Source organism: Passer domesticus, chromosome 10 (assembly GCF_036417665.1).
Source record: "Passer domesticus isolate bPasDom1 chromosome 10, bPasDom1.hap1, whole genome shotgun sequence".
Lineage (NCBI taxonomy): Eukaryota > Metazoa > Chordata > Aves > Passeriformes > Passeridae > Passer > Passer domesticus.
In genome coordinates, this window is record NC_087483.1 from 36,342,617 (window position 1) to 36,360,590 (window position 17,974).

Below are 17,974 nucleotides of genomic sequence, written 5' to 3' on the forward strand. Positions count from 1 at the left end.
GAACCCATATCATTCCATTTATCATAGCGAAGAATCATCTCAAAAAGTAAGTTACTCTGCAGGTGTGCTCCTCTCTCCAGATTTCCATGCAATATCAGAGCTCACTGGCACACATTTTCAGTTTCAATGGGATCAGAGTACAGATAACAGTTATTCTTCTAATATATTAAATCTATCAACTGTCATTTCCCACTTACTGACATAGCCTTGAAAAGAAGAGAAGTATTTTATAATTCTAAGAAATATAAAGCTCATAGCTTGCCTCCTACAAAGGCCATTTCCTACCTGAAGGAGGAGGTCAGAAGCTGGTTTGACTTTCTGCTGGAAAAGCACACTTAAAGTTCGATTCTGTTGTTCCAGATCAAAAACTCTCATTTTCAGCTTTATACATTCCTCCCTCAGACCCTGCAGCACAAGGGAAAACAGTAAGATTAGAAAGCAGGTAACAGAAGCACGTAAAAAACTCTAATGATATTAAGAAAAAATATACACACAACTTTTAAAGTAGTATAACTTGGAAAAATGTGCTACTTCATTTTCTCTGCTTGTTTGATCATCCATTGTAACATTAAAGAAATTCTTGTCATGAATAACAGTAGCTACCTGGCACCTCCTTTCAGAGTTTTCTGCTGGCATAAAAATGACTTTGCTAGCAATGTGCTCCATCTTGCAGCTGACAAAAAGCATAAAACAGCAATTAATAGATGGATATTGTAATAAGCATGAGCAAAGTAAAATGCAAAAGCTAACTACACCAAATCAGGCAGAAGTTCAAAGTGGCACTGTGCCTTCAAGGTACTCCTCTGAAGTCTGAGCCCTTCCTTGATTTTTCTGGAATGACCAAGTCAGCATTGCTGAGCCTGATGTGGATGGGCTGTGTCTTGCCAGACACCCCAGGATGTGCCCAGGTGGGCAAGAAGGCCAGTGGCATCCTGGCTGTAGGAAAACAGTCCCCAGCAGGACCAGGGCAGGGATTTTCCCTCTGAGCTGGGCACTGGTGAGGCCACACCTCAAGTGCTGTGCTCAGTTCAGGGCCCCTCACTAAAGACTGAGGGGCTGCAGTGAGTGCAGAGAAGGGAAATGGAGCTGGGGAAGGGTCTGGGGCACAAACCTGATGAGGAGCAGCTGAGGGAGCTGGGGGTGTTTAGCTTGGAAAAAAAAAGAGACTCTTTTGACTCTCTACAGCTCCCTCAAAGGGTGTTCTAGCCAGATGGGCACTGGTCTCTTCTCCAAAGCAGCAACTGATAGGAGAAGAGGAAATGGCCGCTGGAATGGCCTCCAGGAGAGCTTTAGGTTGTATATTAGGAAAAATTTCTTATGGAAAGGGTTGTCAAGCATTGGAACAGGTGGTGGAGTCATCATCCCTGGAGGGATTTAAAAGGTGTGTAGATGTGGCACTTGGGGACATGGTTTGGTGGGCTTGGCAGCACTGGGTTAATGGTTGGACTCAATGATCTTAAGGGTTCTTTCCACTACAAGCAATTCTATGATTCTATGAAAAAGATTTATAATTGGCCATTAGAAGCAGAGGTGAAATGTAAAACCAATCAAGCCAATAATATCTTTTGGAGACAGATATTATCCATCTATCTATCTAATCTATCTATCTATCTCTGTCTAGATCTTCAGTGTAAAATCTGCTTTTCCTGGTCACCTGAAGGAACTCAGGATTCTGTTAGAGAGAGGATTTTGGAGACAGTGCAGAATCTGACATGAGTTTTTCAGCAATATTTTGTGCAGCTGCCCATTTTGAGGTAAGAGAGCTTCACAAACCAGGAAAACTAGTCTCCTAATAAAAATTACATGTAAAAATAATAAGCTGCAGTCATATCTCAGTTGGTTTGTTTGTTTTTTTTACATTTACATCTCCAAAATACTTACCATTATTTAAATTTAGGACATTTGCTGCCCTGTGGTATTGCCTAGCTCATGTTAACCATATGAAGGTGGAGAAATAGGCCTCAGCAACCCCCATATGCTGTCCTGTCAATACCATTAACAACATCATGACCTGGCTTGATGAGAAAACAAGTCAGAGGGGGAAATTGTGTTCAGATGTAGCTTAAATTCTTGCCTACAGTTGCTCTAGTCTCTGCTGTAACCAGCACTGAGGTTATAAGAGGTGAACACACAATAAAATATGTTCATCTTGAGACTCCCAGAAAACTGTAAACATCTTTTTATGCATATGTATCAGATTTTATGAATACTGGATGAATGCAGTTATTCTCTCCTGATGGTTTTATAACATTTGTTTTAGGTGGCTGTCAAGTGGCTGTTCAGTTGAAATTGCAAGAGCCTTCCAACACAACCCTCACAAAATCTTGAGGCTGATGATTTCTAAAGCCCTGAAGCTTTGTTTCCTGTCAGTGAGACCTCTTATCCTTGGTCTTGCACAAGAATCTCTATTAGTAATGGAGACTGCAAGCATCAAGACCCATCATTATCTGTCTTTCACAAATCAGAGAATTTAAAGCTGAGCCTTGGCTGTTATAACAGTGCTTAACATTTCAAGACTACTAAGGGCACTGAACAGGAAAAATATTCACAGAAACTAACTGTGTAGAAAAAAAATTAAATCTTAGCAAGGCCTCTGCCCAAAACCTTCCTGTCTTACAGTTTTAAAACCATAAGATTTATGTTTCAAACTCCAGAATTTCTGTAAAAAAGTGAAATATAAGATAGTAGATTACCCACCCAGATGCTATAAACCCTGCCAGTGGTAATGCCACACGCCTAGAGGAGAAATGAGGCACATAAAAGTAGCAGTAGTCTGGTAAAATAAAGTCTGAGTTTAGAAACTTGCAGTCCTAAAATTACCAATTAATACAACTATCAAATGTCTGAAGCATATAATTCCTCTTCTGTGGGCAAAACAACCAGCTATTAAGGTAGCAATCTCCCAAATATTTAAAGTACTCCTAGGATTTGAGTACAGTGATATCTGAGCACCTTTGTGGTCTTGCTTTATCTCTTCAGTGTGAACCAGAGTCACTCCTCTCCAAAATGGGATCCAATGGCCTCAGCAGAGGTTCCAGAAAAACACTGCTCTCCCTCTGAACATGATTCTTTCTGCTTTAATTAACAATTAATTCGCTTCTTTTTTATTTAATTGATGAAAATGGAGAAATAGCTTTTATATAGAACCCAGAGTACAAAGAGTAATCTCCTGAATACACTCCTGTGGAGGAGATTATATTGCAAGGAGTAGATACACAGGTCACAAAATTATTCAATTGAATGGTTTAGCTCAAATTTCAAGCTGCTAATCCAGATCTCACATGGAAAAAAAATTTAAAAATCTAGTTCTCAGCAGTCAAATCAGCTCATGTTATATGACAAGTCTTTGGGTGGAGGGAGAAAGAATGGATCTTTTCAGTATTATAGCATACAGGATTACCTCAGTTAATTTTGTTGGACACCTGACTTCTTTAATTTCCTAGAGGCAAAACTTTGTATTATTAAGTGATAAAAATCCATAGAATTTTCCTACATAAAATTGTGAAATTATGCTGCATGGCTAACTCAGCACAAATTCAATTTAACATAGTTTCTCCAGTCACATCAAAAAAAGTCTCTCATCTTAGAGAAATTCTATATGTATTGCAACAAATTACATACTTGAAAAGTGAACGTTTAAGACTGTAATTCCATTTCAAGGATTCAGTGACATTGACAAATCACTCAAGCTTTGCTCACTCAATTTGTGTCACCAGAATCTCTCAGTGGGATCCCAGTCTTTCCACATCCCGGCAAGCACGCAGCGCTTTACTCCTTACATTACAGCATGTACTTAATTTAAGTGAAAATTAGTCCTTGAGGGATGATTTCAAATTCACAGCAAAGCCCACGCAGTGTGTGCTACTGTACAAAATCACTTTCCTCCCTTTTGTGAAAGCTCTCAGCTTTTCTCCGTGTCTTGCTCTGCTCCTGACGGGTGTTATCTCTCTGTGGCATGACTGACTCTGCCTTACTGCTCAGCTGCACAATGGTAGATTTATCTGTTTACCAGCCACTATTTGGGTTCTGATATCTACCCTTTTGGGACTGGTGTGAGGAGTGCAATTTCCTCTTTATTGTACACTATTGTGTTCCTGTCTTTTCTTATAAAAGGACTTGTATGAACGGTGTCAGGAGTGCTATACAGTTAATATTCATTAGCATTTAGAAAAGTACCCTCTTTCCTCTTTCTATGGATATTAAATTAGCTGTTATTACTCAGTAATAGGTAAGCAGCTGTTAAATCCCATCAACCCTAAGTAAATCACTTTATTAAATGTATTTGGATCTGGTTTTATTTTATCCTTAGGAACTCCTCGGTTCCTATGGGTTTGGAAGGATTAATTACTGAGGAAGTATGTAGTCCTCAAAATGTCTGACACCTTTGCAAAGGAAATCAGCAAGCTCCTCTCTCAATTTGGGAAACCATCAAAATATTCCCAAACTAGAGATTAATATATTGAGATTAACCCCCTGGTGAGTATTTCACCACATACGGTTTTATAATCCAAAATGTGTATGAGGTTTTTGTGTATATTAACATGAAAAAATACCTCCATTCCCATTTAAACTCTATTGAAACACATATTTGGGATTTTTTTAGAAAATACCTCAAGTTATATTTCTAGCAGGTGTCACAGGAACAGCTCTGCAGTCCTCTGATGATGCACAGACCCTACTCCCACGTGTAAGCAGAGAAACCCAGCACAGACAGCAGCAGGGCAAACTTCCCTGGATGTTTTGGCTTGCACAAATCACCTCTGAGCTGCAACTTCCAACTGCTGGAAGGCAGTATTCCTCTTCCAGGGTCAAAACCTTTCTTGTGCATCTAAAAATCATGGGATGAGCAATGATACTTTCAATCCAGCCTATCCCTTCTTCCCCGACTCTTCCCTTTGCAGGGAGCATTCCGAATGATGTCCATAAAGGGAGGCTTTGGAGCTGGCCCTCAAAAACTATTCACATCTAGAACACTTTTGTGCATGTGGCAAGAGTTTTTTTGATTATTTTAACTTTGCATTTCATGCTGTATATTGAGAACATTATTACTTGTCCTGTCATTAAGTTTATATTCTCCTTTGCACTATCTGCTTTAAAAGACTGCATTTATGTCTCTTTCCGAATCATCTTTTTACAACTAAATGATCCAAAGCATTTTAATAATGCCACATCCATCAAGTGGTCTAGACCTCACAAAGAATCATTCCATGAATATTGAAATGCTCACAGCTTATTCTTATAACTTTATATTTTGTTTGTCTTTCCCTCTCTCTCTTCCTGACAAAATGAAATCATGGAATCATGTTTAACTCAAAGATCACTTCAGAAAATTGGAATTTCAGACATGACTTCATGCAGAACAGATCTCTGTAGAAGCCAAGTGAATCTTTTCATTGTGCCAGGTTTGCAATTATCCTACAAGTATTTTCCCTGTGCAGTTCCTCCCCTGCTTACTAAATGTGTGAACATAGTTTAAAAATTTATACTATTTAAGAATATATACATATCTCTCAAATAAACAATGAATTTTTGCAAGCTTTAAGTTACACTGAAAATACCAAATCACAACTTACCTTTTGAGTAAGTAGAGCCTGAACAACCTGATTAGCCACCTGAAAGAGAAAAAGTAAACAAATTTACATATGTTATCGTGTGTGTATGCAAAACAACCTTCTTTTGTGGCCTGTCCTGGTTTGAGCTAGGCAGGGTTAATTTCCACTCAGTAGCTGTTACAGTGCTGTGCTTTGGATTCAGAATGAGAATGGTGTTGATAACACACTGATGTTTTGGTTTTTTGCTAAGTTGCCTTTATCCTAAGTCAAGTACCATATTTTTATCTTGTCTCATGCTCTGCCAGTGAGGATGCTCACAAAAGAACCTGGGAGGAAGCACTGCTGGGACAGGTGACCCAAACTGGGAAATTCTACACCGCAGAACATCATGTGATATAAACTGGGGGAGTTGCCAGGAAGGAAACTGTCCTTATCTCAACATACAAGTTTTATGCTGATTCTTTTCCCCATCTTATTGGATCTGAGCCAGCAGCTGGGTGGTGCTTCATCTCCATCTGGGCTTAAAACCATGACAGTACTTTTTTGTCACTCAATGTGAGGCCCAAAGGGTTAAGGATTAAGATCCAACCAGAGTGAGTTAAAAGACTGTTATAAACATTCACTGTATGGGTTTCACAGTTGCCAGTGGCTTTATACTCCACCTCCCATCTACAACCATCATCATTTCTAGCATTTTCATTTTAATCAGATAATACTGGTAAGAATACATGAAATTCACATCAACTACTTATGTGCTAGTCTTCATTACAAGCAAATGTGCACTGTATCAATTGTAGTGTGACATGAGGGGCATTTAGTTAACTTCTGTCATCTCTTTGCAGTAGATGAAACTCCCACAGTTCTAGATGCAGTTTGTGAGCATCAGCATGGATTGACTGCATTCACTGGAGCAGACTTTTACCAGCCAAGGATGGAGGCCTGAATGTTTTCATGAAGTTTAATTGTTTCTTGATTAAATATTGACAAAAAGATGCATCTATCATGACAAGCAGGAACCATGAAGTGCCACAGAAAATTAAAGCACCTACTGTCATCGAAATGTGGTTGGAAGGCATTCACCCCACATAGCACAATTGACTTGAATGAGATTACACACCATTGATTAGCAGAACTATATATTCAACAGGGAATTTATGAAGTTATTTCTTTTATACATCCTTTCTAATTTATATTTACCAGCAAGGATAGGGGGAGTGAGGTGGAAGAAGGAGGGAGAGAAAGAAAGACTGAGGCAAGATCTTCTGTTGTTGCTGTCTAACTTGAAGGTTCCACACCATGTATGCACATGTTATCACACAATGTGCTGACTTATCAGTTTTATTCCTAGATTTAGGCAGAGCAAGTAGAGATGTCTCTCTTAGAAAAAAAAAAAAAGAGATTTTTAATTTGGTTTTGGTTTGCAGAATTTACAGTAAAATTATGCAGGTATCACTAAATAATCTGCATTGATTCTTGTTACTCTTGGCAAATTAAATAAAACCCCCACCACCACTGATGTAAACTCAGTGGGGAGCAAAGAGCTGCAGCAGCTAATTCACTTCTGTAAATAATTTACTTTTGCTAGATACAAAAGCTACATTTTGTTCCTACTCATGAAATTGCCTAGTATCAAATTTTTTTTCCCCAAACTGGTCCGTAATTTCAGGCAGCCTGTGGAACAACAGAACAGCTCCAAAAAGAACAGCTCTCTACATGATTTAACAGAAGACACAGACTAATATTAGAACAGAAATAACCAACAGAAGTAAACATGCTAGGGTTTGAAAGCCCATGTGCCTCGCCCTGCAGGCTCTCAGGCTCTCCATCCGACACTGCTCCTTCTGGCAGGTACTTTAAGGTCTGTTTGCTCTACCTGAAAATTGAACAAACCACAGCGAATACATTATTTCTTTACTTTCTGACACGGAGTTACTTTAGCAAGGAAGAACTAAAAGGTTCTTTGAAGTGTGCACTAGTCACTCACAACAGCATAGCCTACAAAATGACTCCTACAGCTTTACATATTGTACAGAGGAGTGTAAATGGCATAATATTCCAAATGGGGGAAAAAAAATGAACCTGCTGATGCATTTATGACAAACTTTCCAGCTTTTGAGTGAAGAGAGGTATCTAAATGGAAGTACCTGCCAGTGATCCATAGCTCCCATGGAACTCCATAAGAAAGATATGTAACCAGGTTCTCCAGAAAAATATAGCTATTTTTTTTTCTATTATCTAGCAACTTGGCAAACTGTGTTGTTATTACCATTCAAGATTTTCAGGTCTGTATTTTTGGTATTCAGCAGGAACAGAGGTGGGAAGCCTTCAGTGAAATGTTCTGCAGTTACTAAAATTAATTTAGCACTCAATAAGTGGAATCATAGCCAAATGTTTGCATTTCAAAAGAGGTTGCCATTCTACTCCTACAGCATATGGAAATAAGCTGCTAAACTCAACAGTCTACTTCATTTTACCTTACAGGTATCAGGAGACACCATGGATGTGAATGAACAACATGCACCAGCTCCACAAAACTGATAGTCACAACTACCCAAAAACTGTGGTGACTGGGATCATTGAAGGCAGAGGAATTGACTTCTGAGAGGCAGAAAGTGTGAAGTTCTCACTTGTATGAGACATAACTGTGCCTCAATCCCAGTAAAAGTCCGGCTGTAAAAGTACTTGACCTGTGATAACTGCAGTTAATCAAGGTGAAGCAAGGAACAGAACAGAGCTGGCTGGTTCCTGGGTCTGCTGTTCTGCAGAAGGTGACACTCCTTGCTTTCACACTACCTGCCTCTCCTTTGAACTTAATAGCCAGGATCTTTAGGTGATGATTCCTTTTGTGGATTGCAATAAAAGAGATAAAAGATCCAGCTTCACTTTTTCCTTAGGCAATTATGTTTACAAATATATGTCATAAAGTGGTCTTAATAGAAAAGGTATAAAAAGAATTAATCAAAGAAAAGAGACTCTAATGCAACATCTGTTATGCCTTTTGCAAGTACTGAGATTTTACACAGCTGCCTTTAATGTATAATTCCATATGCACAAAGACATTTCAAGTGTACTAAAATAAAAGATTTATCTTTTATTCAAATCTTAAAAACAGAATGCCTTTTTTTTAAGATAACTCTGCATTTTTGGTTAGTTAATTCTTAAAACATCAGCAAAAATATCAACTACCCCAAGTTGCATAATTTCCTGCATGTGAATATGGTGAAGCTTTGACAGAAATCTCAGTTGGCACAGTGATGTGAATAACCATGACATTGCCACCTACCAGTAAACTGACAGCTGAATTCCACAATAGGAAACTGAGATTAAGCATGTTAACCTCAAAGCCCAAAGGTACAGGAAGACAATCCTGGGTTTTGCATTAAATTTTTCAGCAACAGAAAGACACATTTATGGAGTATGTCTGAATTTAAACAAGCTCTTTTCTTATTTATCAAGTACTGGAACATTTCACTGACACCTTTTTCCAAATACGGTTCCAAGTTTTTACATTTACACTTCAGAGATGAACAATTATTTTAAAATCAGCGAATAATTGTTAAAATTCGTAAAGGACTCTGCTCAGCTTGACCCATATGCTTTTCAGATTTTATCTTTCTGAACATTTGAGTTTCATTGAATTTTACCATGAAAATGATTACAGAGCATGCATTTTTATGTTACAGTTGCAGGCATTTATACAACATTAAATGTAGGGCATTATACGAATGAAAAATATGTAAAATAACTGATTTTAAAAAAAAGAAAAACGAGGGAAAATAATGGCAAGCACAGCTTTAAAAACTCAGCTCTGGTATGTCTTTGCTACAGACAGACAGAAAAATCACAGTGGCTATTTTTACTTCCTTCACATTCAGCTTAATGGCCACCAACACCTGAGCAGAGAGCACACTGTGCATTGCAAGTGTCACTTGGCTGTGACCCTGAGGGACCTGGCAGGTCACACTTCCAGGGTGGCCAGGTTAAATGGTGCTTGAGTGCCCTGAGCAGAGTCTGCCTGTGCCCAGGGGACAGGAGCTGCAATCTGAGGCTGCTGAGTGATGAGTGAGAGGTGGCAGCGTTCTCTCAATAGTTATCAAATGATGTTCCCAGCCTTCAGCTCCTCTGATTCTGATTTTTTACTGCCTGTCAAGCCTCCCAGACATGTAACAGCCAGGAGGGCCAGGTGGAGGCTTGGGAGGGAAGCACTCCTTGTGCATCAGCCCGGGAGAAGTTCATTGCACTCACAATTTGACTACAGAGGCAAAATTAAAAAAAATTAAAATCATGGCTGTAGTAGGAGCTCACATGTTTCAGTGGCAGCCTCAGCTGTCTCAGGCTGGGGTGTGAGCCCTGTGCTCCCAGGAACTGCTCTGCTCCTCACTCCAAACCTGCCCGGTGCCCCTGAGGCAAAGTGGGGCTGCAGCACACACAGAGACACGGCTGCTCTGAAATACATCTGCTCCTAAAAACACTGAAAGGCTCCGAGAGCCAGACCAGGGAAGGGCTGAAGAAATTCTCACTTTCAACAAGAGGGGTGTAAGAATGAAGTATGATTAGAGCAACCATCAGACTTAAAGCCCTTAAGAAAATAAATTTTCCAGTGGAAATATTTTTAAATATCTTTAATATTTTTAAAAAATCTTCATTAAAAGCCTTTTATTTGCTTAAGATCTCCAATAATCCTGTCTGGAAAGGACTTTTTGTTATTAACTAATTAAACTTCTGTCTCATCTCCTATTCTCTTTACTGTTACTTTAAAGAAAGAGGGTGAGGATGTGTGATTTCTTATGCAGCTCCACCAAAGGAACATGCTCAGGTGGACACTGACCCGGGACTCCTGCAAAATCTGCAACTATTAAATGAGGGTTTCTTGCCTCAGTCATGGGCATCAACTTCTTCACCCCAGTGCCCAGAACGCATTAGGTCCAAGCTTGTGTCAGCTGAAACAATGCTGGTTACAATTCCTCTGCCAAAGCATTGTGAAACACAATAAAAATGAATAAGATGAACAAAAAAACCCCACCAAAACAGAGAAGCCCAAACCCACAGGTGGTGAGAAGCACTTTCTGCTGGAAAAGTTGACACGGTGAGAGAAGATGGAGACAGCTGTGATAATACAGAACTGAAAACAGCCAACATAATGCTGAAGTTAATAAAGTTCAGAGCATAGTTTGATTTAATTATATGATCTTCAAACTGAAACAGAGTGTGAAAAACAAGCCTGGGTCAGAAATGGACCAGCTTACTTCAAACAGGATACAAGCATGTTTTCTCTCCTTATAATCTGCATGGAGTGTTTTGCTGAAATGGACAGTTACAGTACTTCACTCATTTCCAAAACTAATTATGTAAGCAGATTTTGTCCTAGACAATCAGAAAATAATTTTAAGTCAGGCTCTGTAATTTAAAATGAAGTTAGCAATTATATGGTAATTTCATCCTTATCACCAAGATATCCATGCATGGTTTGAGTGTGCACTGAGGGTGACTCAGGCCACTGCAGACAAAGGCTCTGCTGGACCCCAGAGCCCCAGAATGGGCAGAGCATGACCCAGGGGGAAGGTGCTGCTGCACATTCCCTGACAAAAATCTGCCACAGGGGCAAAAGAGAGGATTTGCTGGTGAAAATCTGCACTAAACAGGAGGTTTCTTGTATTAGAGCCATATTGCTCAGGCTCCTAACACTTCAGCAAATGCCAATTAAAAATTAAAAAAGCTGCAGTGAAGACTGGAATTGTCATCTGCCCGGGGTGGTTTGCTTGCTCACGCACTCTTTTCTCCAAGGTACAGCTGAGCTTCTTGTTTTGTTTGCATGTCAGCTAATTACTTATGCCATGACACATCCTCATTATGGAATGGGTAAATGATTTCTACCAAGCAACTCTTGGAGCCACTAAGAGCTTTCAAACTGCTTTGAACTCTGAAGCATGTTGGAGAGCCTTATTGGGAGGAAGAAGTGAGCATCAGTAGTTGTGTGGAGAAAGCTCCATGCAACAGGAGACACTAGGCACTTCTGGAATGAAGGCATTGCTGCAGTGCTCAGACAGTAAATGAGGGGTGAATTATATTCCAGCTGTAACTGGAAGCTCTGATCAAGCCAGCAGCTAGGAAAAAACCAGCATTAAAAGCTGTGTATGTAACCCTAAAGGGAGCTGAGTGACTCAGTTCTGGGGTTATGGAATGTAGCACATGGGAAAGCTGAGGGATTCCCGATCCACACGTGTTCCACTTGACAGAAAAGGAGTGCAGAGCACCTAACAGGCAAATTATAATCTCCTCCTCCTTCTCAAGAAAACAAGCCAGTCCTATGCATTTGTCACATAGATATCAACTTTTCAGTGAAGAGCTGTGGTCAAAACAGGATTTACAGCAGAGGTCACAGAGAACAACACCTTTGACTGCCAGACACATGTTCTTGGAATTAATTAAAATGAGGTAATACAAAAATTGCAGAACAATGTCAACCTTCTAAGAGAGGCAGAGATTAATTTGTATTAATTTAATTATAGTAGCAGGTAAGAACAACCTTTTAATCTACCTTACCTCATCGAGACATCTTTCATACTGTTCTCTCTGATTTTCATTTTCCAGAGCCAGTGCTGAATTCTCTGCCTACAGTAAAAGGGAATAAATAATAAATATGTAAATTTAGCAAAGGATATCTTTCACCACATGATAATTCATAAAAATCCTTAGGGGGCTTACCTACCGTACTTCTTCAAGATCCAGAATAAAATGCATCATACAGTTTACTTTGCTGCAGGTTGGTGCTTTGAGTAAAACCAGAAGTGACATTCATTTATGAGATTATTCACACCCTGCACCACAATTGAGAACAATATCCTAGCAGATATTCCATGTATGTCCACCATCTCACCTTGTCAGGTGCAATAGAGTTGGTAATGAAACACTATAAAAGATATTGACATATCTTCCTCTCTTCCTCTCCCTTTTCTGTTTAGAGGGAACTTTCTACTTAAGAACCACTTGGACACAAGCAGAGGCAGCCACTATCACAGGGAAACAAAAGCCAACATCATGTAAACTCTTAACTGTGGCAGCCTCTCTCAAGCCTGGTTCTGCAGTGGGGAACCCCACAGGCACAGATCATTCCACAGCTAAATGGTGAATTATTAAATCCTTTAACTGACCCTGATAAATTTAATAGTCTTTACTTACAAAAAAAAATCTGATTATTTCAAGAGTGAGAGGTATTTTGCGACATCCCAGTGTAGTCTTAAAGGCTTTTTTCTCTCACATATGTAATTTTAAATATGATAAAAATTCCTGTGCAAAAGGGCCTTTCATCTGTCTTTAGTTTTCATTACGCTCATATTTTTGCATAGTGAAAATTTAAAAATAGCACAATCTGGTAAGTAAATCACAGTAAACTAAAGTACTAAAGTATTTTTCTCTATTTATTTATTTGACTTTAAGAATTCTTACAGTATGGGAAGAGGAAAATCTCTAAAAGTGTGATGCAGTTTCATCAGAGCAAGTTTCAACTAGTCTTCTCTTAAAGACTGAGAAAGTAAAACAACATATATAAAATATATATGAGTGAAAACTGGCTCTAGAAATCTCTCTGCCTCCCATGCATAACTTCCCATCACATAACCATAACACCAAAATCAATACATTCCCATAATTACAACTATTATGCAATTTACAGTACTTGCATTACTTTAGCCTTCTGTCAACCTGTAAAACTTAAACAAGTGCTGTTTCAGTGGAATTGTGGTTACACAAAACAACAGTGATAAATGCAGTTAACATTTGTAGTTTTAGAGGAAAATTAATGTAATGTGCTGTATGGAAAGACTCAGTGAAAGATGCACAGTTGCCTCTTCCTTGTTGAAAAAAGTCAATGAATCAACAAAGTAAGAATCCCAAAGTCTATTAAATTGATTCATTAATAAAAATTTCAAATTCAGCTGAATCACAAAAGTAAGGCTAGGAAGCAAAAGCAAATGTACACTATTATCCAGCATCTTGAAAGAGATTGAAGAGTAAAAGCGTGGTAAGAAACAAGGGCATATAGAGTTTACTTATTTAAAAGTCTAAATAAGCAAGTGTAGAGAATCTGTGCTTTATCTCCAGGGTACAATTAAAGCCAGCAAAGGTGGTAAAATGCTCTGCATCATATTTTCACAATGTCACCTATGAATGGGTTCAACATAAGGCTATAAAAAGTCTATGGGTGATCCTGCAGAGAGCACCGTGGGATGAGGCAGCAAAAAGTGGCAGATGCAGAAGGAGCAAAGGAGAAGAAGAAGCTGCAAAAGCAGCAGTAAAAAATCAGAAGCTGGAGGGTAAATAGTCCTCCAGACTGAAGAGGCCATAGTTTGCTTTTACAGACATATTCTTGCAGATTGATTGATCAAATAAAGAGAGGTTTGTTACATAAAAGTATTCCTCAGTTAAAGATTTTCAGACATTTTCTCTATGAATACCCCCACTAAAATGCCACCCAAAAGAAATTCTTACTGTTTTGAAGCAATCACTAAAGGATTAGTCTGCACAGACTGTCACTCACACATATTGATATATTTATGGATTTTATTTCTAATTTTCATTTTTATTAACATAAAAATAGGTTGCATGGTTTTATCCTAAAATAGTTTGGGCAGACTGCTTACACAAAGAAATCTGTACAAGAACTACAGCACACCCTTGTACACAGAGAGCTCCCCATGCTTCTCTTACTCCATGTTTTGGAATGCTGTAAAATGGAATGCTAAATCTTCCTGGATCTCTTCCCTGAACCTCTGATTTCAGCAAGCTATTCCATTACAAACAGGCTACCAAAATTAGGAAATCTAAACCTGACAGCATTATAAATAAATGCTACATTTCAGCTCTTATCAATCCACAGTGGAAACATCTGTATAATAAAACTTGTTCTCACGCCACTGGTTTTAAAATTGTAGTGAAAGGATGTAATGCAGTCAATGTTAGCTTGACTTTTGTGCTTCTTGATTGCCAAGCAAATCATGCCTATTTATTTGGCACTTTTGAAATGAGGAATAGACTGGAAGGGAACACTTGACTGACTTTGCTTTAGAATCTGTGCCAGTTCCCACATCATGAGAAAACCAGTACTTGGTATATTAAATCACTCTACAGTGCAACCAAATACTTGATAATAATCCTCATTCCCAGAAAGTGTTCATTTGGAAAATTTGTAATAGCACTTACAGTCTCAAAACCCTGCCTCCTAATCCAAACCTTCATTTATTTAACAGAAATCACTGGGTTTTGATGTTATTATAAGGCTGCTCAATTTTTGCTCTAAAGGATCTGCCTTCCTCTCATATTGTATATTCTGGGCATCCTTTGCCATTTAGGCAGAGTACATCTCCTTGAAGGAAACTGCTATTAAATTTCCATTTTTATTTTCAGGCCACACTCGGAGAAGGCTCAGCTGCAGGAAGGAGCCTCCCTCTTTTCTCACAGCTGGAAAGTTTTTGCACACCTGCAGAGACCTGGGGCAGTGACACTTCTGACCCCAGCTGTAATCCTGGCAGGGGACAGTGCAGGGAAAACTGAGCTTGCTGAGAACAAGCAGCTGAGAGGCCTGAGAACAGCACTTTCTCAGATAGCCCCTGATTTCTGCAGTGATTCCTAGTTTAGGCATAGCTGTCCTCTAGGAATTTATGTATATTTTGTGTCACACACAGAAATGAACAATGATTTTCTGTCCCTCAGCCTTGCCAACACTAAAAGGGATGCAGCTGAGCAAAGATGGAGCACTCAGTGCCTGCCACCAGCACCTCAGACACATACATTGTTTTTGGGGGACAGCTCACAAAGCACAGCAGCATTCAGTCAGCCAAAAGTACCTGTGGCACAACTTACCACTAAATGCAACACCAGTACCTGCTGCTTTTGGATCATTACAGACTCAAGGACCCTAAAATGTCAAAAGAGATGTCCCTCCCAATTCTGATTTTGAAAGTATTTTGCACTAGAGTCTCTCCCAACACTGGAAAACTTAAAGATGACTTGGATAATGCTAAGCCACCTTCAGCTTCCTGCATTAGAGACAACATGGCTCTGAATTGTGAGATGCAGTTTGAAAGGTAAAACTTCAGACTGCTTTAACAAAACAGGCTGCTTGAATCGGTACCATTGCTAACATACAGTCATTATGAGACACTCTGTCAATTGATTTTAATTCCTTCCTCAGGACGAAAGAACATAGCCCTGGTAATGATAAAACTTTTTTGAGTCAGCTAAATTCTCTCTCTCCCACAGATATTTTCTCCTGTGGGGCAGCTGTTTGCACAGTTTCAGAGTTAATAAAAAGCTACACACCTGGTGCTTCAACAGACAATCCTCTGCACTTTTATAATGACAATGAAATTATTAAAACTATTAATTAACTATTAAAATTAATTGAATTTTCTACTAGAATGCACAAATAAAAGAGAAGCATGATTAAAACAGAATTATGTACAATATAGTTTTCCTTACTCTACCTTTGTCTCAGAGTGGAGACAATATAAAAGGATGGGAGGGGGAAGAAAGAAGAAAGCAGGGAGTGATATGCATTTTGCACCAAGGGAAGAGGAGATCATAGAACCATAGGCTGGTTTGGATCAGAAGGGACCTTTAAAGATCATCCAGTCATGGGCAGGAGATGAGGGTCTAAAGGTTGTATGTCTAGTTAGCAGCTCAGCATGCTCTGAAGGTATCATCAATAAAGGTCAAGAGGAACAAAGTTATGACAGTGAACTTTAAAATCCCTGGCAGAATGCTACCCCACAGTTAGCATGTGCACTCCTTTGTTATTCATACTAAACCGTTTGTCCATTTATAGAAAGCTTTATTGATTTACACAGACATTCATTTGTCATGGCCAGTGCAGTGTATTAAGAGCTGTCCAAGCACTTCAAATGTACTCAGCAATTTTTTCCTGCCTCCAGCCTCTGATTTTGTATACTTCTGTGGTCACAGCTTTCTACAGCACATGAGAGGTCAAACCCTGTTGTTGGCAAAGTAAGAAGTGATGCTGCTGCATTTTTTCCCTAGGTCCTTGGAGCATTTGTGGTAAGCTGCTGTTGTAGGAAGAGTTTACCATTTGAACCACCTCTGTGTCTTTGGTCACAGGGAACTTTTTGCATGTTTCTGTCCCTGCTATGCAGAGAATTTGTCCTTTGAAAGACTAAGCCAACCAATTGTCAGAGAGAAGTTTAATACCGTACTTATGCTGGTCAGAAGAGCTGAAAATTACATTTTTGCTTTTAAATCAATGTAATTGTAGCAACAAAAGCCTTAATTTAATTCTAGCACTATAACAGCATTTCCACTGGCCACCTTCCAGTGCCTTTTATATTAGTAAAGACAGCTCTTTGCTGGGAGTAAAAGAACTGCACCTCAAGGCCACCTGTCAACATTTGCATGTTTTCACCTTGTCTTTTACACTTTTTCCACAACAGATCAAAGACTGGGCAACCATGGAGCATCTCCCTGCTGAACAGCTCTGCTCCCTGGCCCTACATCCTCAGGACACTGAGACTGGGCAGTGCTATCTACTGATGAAATAATCAGTGAATTTAGTGGAAAAATACTTAAATAAAATGCTTTTTTATTTAAATGTCCCAGCCTTAACTATTTCTTCTGGATCATAGAGATGGGAGAAAAATAGCAAAACACCAAAAAGAACAAATCAGTGATATGATGACAGCCAAGCTTCTCACCCTTGCTTCAAAACACTCAGCCTTATCAGCAGCATCATTTTCTGTTTTATTTTTTAATGGCCTGTTATATTTAACCCCACTTAAACATTTGACATATTTTATCTGAAATACTCAGCCAGTGTTTAATCCTATTCACTTAAAACATGGCATGGAAGTAATACACATGTGATGTTAAATAATAAAACACATAACCATACAAGTGTCAGTTACAATTCTGTCTATAAAAAGGCCCTTATTGGGCAGCACTGGTGGGGATCACTCTTGCAGTTCACAACTTCAACAATGTTTTTTAAAAATTCTTTACTGTTACAAAACTACATTAAATATCAAAAGCAGTGTATCTCCCTGGACATGCTCTGCTAGAGCTGTGCTACCCATGGGTTTGTAGACTCATGCTTCTAATGTATGCTAGAAATCAGAAGATATTTATTCAACATCAGGAAACGAACCACTTAAGGTTACAAAAAACCCTTGGGTTTAAATGTTGTGAACAAAAAGCAGCCCAAGGTCTGTGCAGCTTCCTATGATGCTTCACCAATTATTGATGAGGAGATTCATGTATTTAAACATGAACTTACAGCAGAAATTATGTAACAGTTTTAAAATTTGTGTGGATTCCATGCTGTCAAAGATCAGAACACAGAACTTGCTCATTTATCTGCAGATTTTTAGCACTTTGAGAGAGAGACTCCCACCCACAGCCCTGGATGGGGCTCATAA

General features: G+C 39.0%; 1 protein-coding gene across 20 annotated transcripts in view; it reads right to left on the minus strand.

Moving 5' to 3' along the window:
- NCKAP5 (NCK associated protein 5) overlaps positions 1-17,974 on the minus strand; it is a 454,622-nt gene that overhangs the window by 82,109 nt on the left and 354,539 nt on the right. For all 20 annotated transcript variants that reach the window (XM_064435175.1, XM_064435174.1, XM_064435171.1 and 17 more), the window contains 3 exons: positions 12,096-12,164; positions 5,574-5,612; positions 286-405 (listed from right to left, as the gene is read on the minus strand). In XM_064435175.1, coding sequence (XP_064291245.1) covers positions 286-405; positions 5,574-5,612; positions 12,096-12,164 — 228 coding nt within the window. The remainder of the gene's footprint in view (positions 1-285; positions 406-5,573; positions 5,613-12,095; positions 12,165-17,974) is intronic.